This window comes from Lactuca virosa, chromosome 3, assembly GCF_052849685.1.
Source record: "Lactuca virosa cultivar CGN04683 chromosome 3, Lactuca_virosa_CGN04683_v6, whole genome shotgun sequence".
Taxonomy (NCBI): Eukaryota; Viridiplantae; Streptophyta; class Magnoliopsida; order Asterales; family Asteraceae; genus Lactuca; species Lactuca virosa.
This window is the reverse complement of record NC_136428.1, coordinates 172,898,963-172,909,390: the sequence shown is the minus strand read 5'-3', so window position 1 is coordinate 172,909,390 and position 10,428 is coordinate 172,898,963. Positions and strand designations below refer to the sequence as shown.

The following is a 10,428-nucleotide window of genomic DNA, read 5'->3' as shown; positions in this document are numbered from 1 at the left end:
AATCCCAGTGAAGATACACAATACAGGAATATGATTGATTACACGTATTATAATTTGGATTCAGAGATCATTTCGAAAGCACCAACAAGCGCTTTGACTCGGCTCTTCCTGGTTTGAATAAGCTTACTAGCGGTCTCTTCAATCACATTATATTTAAACCCGAATGTCGTTTGTTCTTATTCTTTTCCACTTCTTGAGCTTTAAAAACCACATTCACCAACTTACTACTTCCCTGACGTTGTAACCCACCACCAGAAGGCATTCTCCTCAAACTCCCCCTCTTATCATCATCATCTTGATTTTGGTTTTGGTTTTGGTTTTTCTCATCCAACACTTGTTGCCTTAACTTATGCTTAGTTGGAGTGCTACACCCAGAAGACTGCGCATCAACAATCTTCCCTTGCTTAAGTTTGATCTTCTGAGGCAAATTATCACCGTTTTCCTTCACCAACTTTCCAACCCGTCTCGGTGTTTCTGGTTTCTTTCCTCCTGAAGCCGCTGCTACACCATCGTTGCTTTGATCAGGGTTTCATCTTTCTTTGACGTTGAAGGGATCTCCGATTCATCATTGCAATCATCACTTCTTAGGGTTTCATCTTTCTGACTTTCATTGGAATCATTTTCAATTACTCTCTCATTACTATTACAAGTTGAAATACGAGATTCATCGGTCTTTTCTTCAACAGGTTTCACGGGCTTTGACTTTCTCGAACCATGGTCAACCACTGGCTTTTGGGGTTTTGAAGTCTGCACCTTTTTAGAAATGTTGCCATTTTTTGGTTCGATCTTTTTACTACTACTCCTAGATCTGGTCAAACCTGGAACTGGTGGTTGATCAAGAACATCTCCCAAACCACCGGTGGGTAGGAGGATCTCACTGTAACGCCTTCTATGGGTTGTTGAAACGTCTGTGTATTCAAAGGCTAAGTTCCCTGTTGAGTGTCTTCTTGAGTGCTTGTCAGGCACGATTTTTTCCATGCCAATGTGAAGCAGAGCAGTGTCTTCAACACCAACATAAAATCTGTTCATTCACAATCAATAACATTTTTTATATTCATAATTGAAATGTTTTTGACAAATATTATAAATAAATCTGATATGGCTTAAGATTTGATTCCAAGGTTAAACTTGATTCTTACAAAAAATCATATTGTAAATAACCACGCTACAAATTGATGCATCCTAGATTATAGAAAACAAACGAACTCAATTTAAGGTTTTGGCTAGATCTTATGGGCCTTTTTTTTTAATAAAAAAAAAAAAGAACGTGCTAATAAAATCTTGAATCGGGTTCAAGGGTAATTGAGAGAGAACGAAAAACATACATACCTTTTATGGAAAATAACAACGAAGATCTAAACCCAAGAACTTGAGAGGAAGAAGGTTTCTACTTTAGGTTTGAAAGGAAGAAAAGATTTTCTTTGTTACGTTGCATTTGCATGAGAGACACCCAAACATCTCTTTCTATTTTTAGAAGAAACCTCCCAACATATTCGAAATTCCCATTTTATGTTTGCCTTTTTATTTGGTTTATATTAAACTGAATTTACAGGCATGGAATCAAACGAAACCAAAACATATAACCACCATTAAATTATATTCACAAGAAAATGTCCTTTTTTACATACAGGAAATCGGAAAGACAGTTGACATTGAGAAACAATTTCTGAAACAAGCCAATCAAGACCAGGGTATGCGAAATACAAAACAAGAAAAGATGGAACAGCAAACAGAATAGTGACAAGAATATACAAAAGCAATATTGCTATACTTGCAGGAACTGCATACACAACAATAACCAAAAACATAAAAACAAAAAACATCAACGACTTACGAAGCGACAAATGGAGCCTTTCGGGTGGTGGGTCATGATGAACCCGTGGGCCCACAGACCCGGTCTGACAAACAGGGTGATGATGATGATGATTGTCCAAATAAGAGGAATGAGACTTGATGAGTCTATCACCATTTAAGCTCTCCACCATCCAAACAAGAAAGTAATTCTTGCGAGGAAACTTGAGGGTTCCTTTGTAAAGGATCCGAAATGATAAATTATTGCACCAAGGGCAAGAAATGAAAAATGGGAGGTGAAGTGGGAAACTTGGGAGGAGTTTTATAACAGACGATTGTAGCCCTAGGACACAGTTTTTACACAGGGTATGGCCACATAATAAAACGTAGGGAACATTTTCTACGATATTGAAGGATTCACAGCAAATTGGGCATTCTAGACCTTCACCTTCTTCTTCGGTGTTGTTATCTATGGAGATTTCATCATCTGATTCTGAGCAATCTGAACAAGGTGGTTCGTTGCGTTGGGTCTTGGAAATTTGTTACTGGCAATGGCTTTTGAACCAAAACTCCACATTTTTTTGTCTGGAATTCTTATTTCATTCCTGCAAAATCTAGATTTTTTTCAAGAAATGAATCAATCACTTCCAATAAAGTAGCCTCCCAGAAGTAACAAAATCAATATCAATTTTATATTGTGAAGCATGATTTTAACAGCATCATAAACAAGATAAAGCTATTGAGCACAATGCTTCGTCAAAGATTCTGAATATAGCCTATAGGGTTTGATTGCATAATTCATTCAAGTAAGTTGAAAGCCCTATTCATAAATGTAGAAGGGAAAGCCTGATTTAAGATAGAGTATGGAAAGTTTCTTCAGGTAGTTTGCCCTTTGCTAATTGATTTAAGTTCTGATAAGAAAACGATTGACAATCAACGATACCTTTAAAACTGTATCAAAGAGCCATATATAAGACTGTATCCACACCTCTTTCAGGTAAGCTTAAAGCGTGATCTATAAGTTTTAAGGCTCCTTCAAAATGACAAGAAAACGGTAAGTAATCGAACTACCAGCAACGCTCAATCACATGAAACCCTACAGAGCATTCATAAATGTTCCGGCACTCGACTTCACAGATACCAATATAACAACGAAGAATCCGATGGGGCGATGATCCTAGATAAAAACCTAATTAATTCTTATAAAACACGAAGATAGAAAACACCGATTTTATGCGATAACACTGAAGAAGTACGGAAGCTAATTATATCAAAGCTTACCTGATGATTATAATATGACGAACATCGAAGGTAACGCCGGAATCAGAGATCCGATTCACGAACACAGAATCTGTCTCTGTCTCTTGAAGGTCGATTCTCTCTCTAGAAAATGATAGATGGCAAAAAGATCTTAAGGAATGAAGATGATTAGATGAAATGAAAGTAATCTACTCTGTTTGGGCTTACAAATTGTTCGGGTTGAGCCCAATTCTTTAGCCCGATTCTTGTTTATAATTATGATTTTTACTGTTACATCATCCATCATAAAAAGATTTATTTTATATATATATATATATATATATATATATATATATATATATATATATATATATATATGGAAAAGTTCAATAGAAAACCATAATTATTGATTCTTCAAGAAACCAATTTTTTTTTCAAGTTCTAAAGTTTATTCTTTATCGAAAAAAAAATCTAAAAATATCTAAATTCATATATTAACATTGTGCATGTGAAAAATATTTTTCGGATTTACCGTGTGAATCCGGATTCACATTGTGAATTTGACGAAACTTTTTTTTCGAATTTGATATCATTGGAAAATGAATAAAAAGTTATGAATTTCTGTATTTATAGTTTTTTTTTAATAAAAAATAAGTTCTAAAAGTTGAAAAAAAAGATTGGTTACTTGGTTAATTATGGTTATCTATTGAACCTCACCCTATATATATATATATATATATATATATATATATATATATATATATATATATATATATATATATATATATAGAGTTAGGTTATTTTGTTTTCACTATCTATTGTGTGCATGTATGATTGATTCTGGACCAATCATTTTAGTTATTTTAAGAAAGTAATTAATGCATATTACATGTTGAAGATATAATGGGTATTAATTACATCTTCAGTATTTAATATGCATTAATTACTTTCTTAAAATAACTAAAATGATTGGTCTAGAATCAATCATAGATATACACAATAGATAATGAAAACATTTGAACCTAACTCTCTCTCTCTCTTTCTATATATATATATATATATATATATATATATATATATATATATATATATATATATATATATATATATAACAACATAATTTTCAAAACAAATTTTTCATTTTTCAACAACCAAAATTACATTTAAAAACATTCTCAAAGAGTATTTCACAATTGTTATTACTCAAAACATATTCCCAAGATCATAGATAAATATCCACTTCGTGTGTATGGTTCACGCCGGCGCCTTCCCACGGTCCTCGCTAGTACCTGAAACACATAACACAACAACTGTAAGCATAAATGCTTAGTGAGTTCCCCAAAATACCGCATACAACACATACGCCACTCGAGGCTATAGCACGACCCTCCAAGCGATGTGTCTCAGCGGGACCCTCCAGTCCCGTAGCTCGTTGGACCCTCTGGTCCGGTCATAGCTCGTTGGGCCCTCTGGCCCGGTCTGAATCGTTGGACCCTCCGGTCCGGTCTATAAAATCATGCAACATACATATATCACATAGCACATAATCTCATACATAGCACATAAGACCCTCTGGTCAACACATAATACCACTCTAGATAACGTATAGTGAGAAGACTCACCTCGTGTAACTCGGTAACTCGGAATCCCGAACTCTGTAAAAATAGTATCTAGCCTCCGCCTAATCATATGAAATAAACACTCGTCATCAACATATTTTCCCAAGGCTAGACCATCCCCTCTCATATCACTCTCAGGAGGGTAAAAGACCATTTTACCCCTTACTTGGCTCAAATACACTAAAGTTGACCAAACCCTAAAAGTCAACAAAAGTCAACCCTCCGGGTTACGTTGCGCATACCAAACATATACGCTGGGCGTACCCGGAGCCTTCACAAAATCGGGGTACGCGGCCCCTTACGCCGCGTGTACTGGAATTACGCCCAGCGTAACACCCAGTTTCCTTATCCTTTTCATTCAGGTCTTAATCGGTTAAGACTTGCGTCCAAAATCCAGATCTGACTCCTCTAATACGACTTAATCCATAAAGTTGGTGACTTTAAGCCTTTGCATGGCTGTAAGGGTCACTTTGTGCTCAAAACACCTTTCCTCTTTCCATGATGAGACTATAACTCATGCATGACACAAGATCCACGAACAAGACTGGATTTTTATGAATCCTCAACACAATATACACTAGAAAAGGCCAGATCTAAGCTCATGGAGACTCTTTGCACACAAAGTCTCCAACTTTGAACCAAAAACCCTAAAAATGGTCCAAAAAGCAAAACTTATGAAGAACAAGGAAAGCTTTGAGCTTTTTACCTCAAAATGGATCTCCAACCACTGTAGAACTCGGATCTACACTTGTTCTTCAACTTCTAGCTCCAACAATGGCTCCTTCTTCTCCTTCTTCACCTTGAAAAGATATCTTCAAGCTCAAAAACACACACACAAGCTAAAGCACGGATCTCAGCTCTCTAAGGACTCACTCAAGGGGGTATGGTGGCTAGGGCAAAGGACTACATGTTCCTTTTATAGTGCACAAGCCAGAAATTAGGGTTTGCATCTGGGCTTACTACGCCCAGCGTACCCGGGCGAGTCCGCGTCCAAATTAAGCGCGTGAGTACGCGTGGCGTACACCTCATTACGCCCAGTGTACTCACAATCCAACATACAACTTTAAGGGACTTAATTTGCCAACTCTCAAAATAGAAGGGTCATAAAGCTTACCTGGATTTCGGGCTGTTACAATTCTCCCCCACTAGAACCAGACTTCGCCCTCAAAGTCTCATGCTGCGAACAACTCCGGATGCTGCTCCCGCATCTCCGACTCTGGCTCCCAGGTCAGCTCGGACCCTCTCCGATGTTGCCACTGGACCTGAACCAGGGGCACTTCCTTGTTCCTCAGAACCTTGATCCTCCGATCCAAGATTGCGATCGGCTTCTCAGCATAATTCAGAATCGCGTCCACCTGGATATCCTCTAATGGTACCACTGCTGACTCATCAGCAATACACTTCCTTAGCAGCGACACGTGGAAGGTATCATGAATCCGGTCCAACTCCGCAGGTAGCTCCAAACGGTACGCTACCTTGCCCACCCTTGCGATCACTCTAAACGGCCCAATATACCGGGGTCCCAGCTTGCCCCTCTTCCTGAATCGGATCACTCCTTTCCAAGGAGATACCTTCAGGAGCACGAAATCGCCGACCTGGAACTCGATCTCAGATCGTCGCCTATCCGCATAACTCTTCTGGCAACTCTGAGCGTTCAACAACCTCTGTCTGACCTACTGTATCTGCTTTGTCGTCTGAAGCACTATCTCCGTACTACCCATCACACGTTGCCCTACCTCACCCCAGCAAATGGGGGTCCGACACCTCCTCCCATACAACAGCTCAAAGGGTGGCATACCAATGCTCGAGTGATGGCTGTTGTTATAGGAAAACTCAGCCAAGGGCAAATACGTGTCCTAACTCCCGCCGAAATCCAACACACATGCTCGGAGCATGTCCTCGAGCATCTGAATCGTCCGCTCACTCTGCCCGTCAGTCTGTGGGTGGTATGCGGTACTAAAATGCAGCCTCGTACCCAATTCCTCATGGAATTTCTTCCAAAATCTGGAAGTGAAACGCACATCTCGATCTGAGACAATCGAGATCGATACTCCATGTCGCGATACCACCTCTCTCACGTACAACTCTGCCAGCCTCTCAGCAGAAGAGCTCTCACTGATGGCAAGGAAGTGAGCGCTCTTCGTCAACCTGTCTACAATCACCCAAATTGCATCGACACCCCTAGCAGTCCTCGGCAATTTGGTGATAAAATCCATGGTAATCTGTTCCCACTTCCACTCGGGAACCTCTAACGGCTGCAACTTACCATGCGGATGCTGGTGCTCGGCCTTAACCTTGCAACAAGTCAAGCACCTCTCTACGAACCATGCGACGTCCCTCTTCATACAGGGCCACCAATACTCCCTTTTTAGGTCCAAATACATCTTAGTGGCCCCGGGATGGATCGAGAACTTCGATCTATGCGCCTCCTCCATCAAGATGGTACGCGCTCCGCCCACAAACGGTACCCAAAACCGACCCTAAAAGGTCATAAGTCCTCGACTATCGGTAACTAACTCCGATACCTGCCCGATCACTCGTTCCCTTTTGCGGTTCTCCGGTATCACGGCCTCCGCCTGGGCCCCTCGAATGGTGTCCCACACCGGAGTCATCACTGTCAATCTCATACAAACATCTCGTATCGGGGCGCCCTCCGCCCTACGGCTCAGGGCATCGGCTACAACATTAGCCTTGCCCGGGTGGTACAGGATCTCGCAGTCGTAATCCTTTACCACATCCAACCATCTCCTCTGGCGCATATTTAGATTGGGCTGATCCATCAGGTACTTCAAGCTCTTGTGGTCCGTGTATATGGTACACCGAACCCCATACAGATAGTGACGCCAGATCTTGAGGGCGAACACTACTGCCCCCAACTCCATATCGTGGGTGGGATACCTCGACTCATGAGGTTTCAGCTGCCTCGATGCATATGCTATCACATGCCCTATCTGCATAAGCACTGCTCCCAACCCTGATATCGACGCATCACAGTACACCACAAAATCCTCCATCCCTTCCGGTAGTGCGAGCACCGGAGCTTCGCACAATCTCTGGCGAAGTGTCTCAAACGAGGTCTGCTGCTACGGACCCCACGAAAAAGTAACACCCTTCCGGGTCAACTGGTAAGTGGCACGGCGATCTTGGAGAAATCCCTGATAAATCTCCGATAATATCCAGCCAACCCTAAGAAACTCCTGATCTCGGTAGGCGACCTCGGCACCTCCCAACTCATCACTGCCTCGATCTTGGCCGGATCGACCAATATCCCTTTCTGGTTAACGAGGTGCCCTAGGAACTGGACCTCTCGTAACCAAAAATCGCACTTGGATAATTTGGCGTAAAGCCTCTCCGATCTCAGAACTCCGAGGATCTCCCTCAAATGCTCCTCATGCTTCTCTCTGGATCTCGAATATACCAAGATATCATCGATAAATACGATCACCGAACGATCCAACATCGGCCGGCACACCCTGTTCATGAGATCCATGAACGCTGCTGGTGCATTGGTGAGCCCGAATGGCATCACCACAAACTCGTAATTCCCGTAACGAGTCCTGAATGATGTCTTCTGGATATCTTCATCCTGTACCCTCATCTGGTGATATCCCGATCTCAAGTCTATCTTGGAGAACCAAGACGCCCCCTGCAACTGATCGAACAGATCGTCGATCCTCGGTAACGGATAACGGTTCTTGACCGTCAACTTGTTCAACTCTCGGTAATCAATGCACATCCGGTGTGAACCATCCTTTTTCTTGACAAAAAGGATCGGCGCTCCCCATGGCGAGCTACTCGGTCTAATGAACCCTTTTCCCAGCAGCTCCTGAAGCTGCAAGGATAACTCCTGCATCTCGGGCGGCGCAAGGCGATAGGGTGCCTTGGCGATAGGTGCCGCCCCCGGAATCAAATCAATACGAAACTCCACCTGCCTCTCGGGAGGCACACCCGGCAACTCCTCGGGGAAAACATCGGGGAACTCCCGCACAATCGGGACCTCGTCAATCGAACTTGGTCTCCCAGCAGCCACTCGTGTATCCATCACATAGGCCATAAACCCCCTACAGCCCTGCTGTAGACTCTGCCTCGCCCTGGCAGCCGAACAAAATGCTGACTCAGGACGGGTACCCTCACCGTACACCGTAAGCACTCCCCCACTAGGGTCTCGTATCGTCACCAACTGACGCTCGCAATCTATAATAGCTCCAAATTGACTCAACCAATCCATGCCCACTATAACACATACGTCCCCCATCGCAATCGGGACTAGATCAATCGGGAACCCCACACCGAAGATCTCAAGTCCACATCCTCGAATCACCTCGATGGCATACACCGCTCGCTCGTTAGCTATAGAAACTCGCAGAGGCCGACTCAATGCCTCCCGACAAATACTGATATGACGACTAAAAGCTACCGACACAAAAGATCGACTCGCTCCCGAGTCAAATAGCACTAAGGCAGGTACATAATTCACAAGAAAAGTACCTACGCATAACATAATATAAGCATAATATCTCAACTCAAAATAAATAGAGAGAAGAATACATACCGGCCACAACGTCGGGTGCTGCGCGGACTTTCTCCGCCGTCAACTGGAAGGCTCTCCCGCGAGCCTTCGGCGCCTCGACCTTCGCTGGCCGAACCTCAGTAGCCCTAGCAGCAGGCGCAGATCCCTGCGCTGATCCCTGATGAAGCTGAGGGTAGTCGGCCTTCCGATGGCCGGTCTGGTTGCAATGAAAGCAAACTGAAAACCCCTTGGGGAAATCCCTCGCGATATGCCCCTCCTTCCCGCACTTGTAGCATACCCCCGCTCTGCACGACCCCTCGTGACTCTTGCCACACTTCCCACAAGTACGGCCCTTCGCACCCCCAGATCTCGAATCAGCGGGCCTAGCCCGCTTGGCTGCCGGCTGAGACTGTGCTGGCCGTCGATCCCTCCCTTGAGACTCTGCCTCCTCCCTGGCCTGAGTCTCCAGCTCTATCTCCCTCTTCCGGGCATTTGCCTGGAGCTCGGAAAATGTCCGGTATGTCGAGTTCGCCACGAACTCCAAAATATCCCTCCTCAGCACACTCAGATACCGGCTCATACGAGCCTGCACCGTAGACACCTGCTGAGGGCAAAACATCGCCCTCTCATGGAACTTCCGCGTAATCACAGTAACCGAATCAGTACCCTGCTTGAGGGTCAAGAACTCCTGAGCTAGTCGTTCCCTTTCCACAGGGGGAACGAACTCATCCCGGAACATGGTGGTGAACCTCTCCCAGGTCACCGCAGTAAGCTCAGCTGGGGTGAAATCTGCTGACACAAACTTCCACCAGTCCTTCGCCCCTAGGCGAAGTTGGTTCAGCGCGAACCGCACTCTCAAGTGCTCTGGACATGAACAAGTGTAAAAGCACCTCTCAACGTCTGCAATCCATCTCATGGCAGCAATCGGATCCTGTGTCCCATCGAACTCTGGTGGTTTCGTGTTGCTGAACTCCCGATACAGCAACGAATCACCCCCCTGCGGCCTGGCAGCCGCGACAGCTGCGGTGGCTGCAGCGACAGCAGCCTCAGTAAGAGCAGCATACCGCTCATCAAAAGTCTCAATCAGCGTGGTCTTGATAGACCCAAACATCTCCGGTATCTCTGCCCGAATGGCCGCAGCCACCTCCTCATGAATCAACCGACGGATCTCCTCGTCGCTGACACCGCTGCTCTCAGGTGTGTGTCGTGTCCCAACCATGATGCCTCTGAAATACAACATAAAAACATCAGAGACTCGATCGAGCATAC

At 44.0% G+C, this 10,428-nt stretch overlaps 1 protein-coding gene across 1 annotated transcript; it reads right to left on the bottom strand.

Moving 5' to 3' along the window:
- Window positions 1-1,578: 1,578 nt before the first annotated feature.
- Window positions 1,579-2,333, bottom strand: LOC145164268 (uncharacterized; the record flags this gene model as incomplete). The annotated part of the gene is made up of 1 exon (XM_079082991.1): window positions 1,579-2,333. A coding segment is annotated over one exon (744 nt), but the record flags the coding sequence as incomplete, so codon positions are not given.
- Between the last annotated feature and the right edge of the window lie 8,095 nt (window positions 2,334-10,428).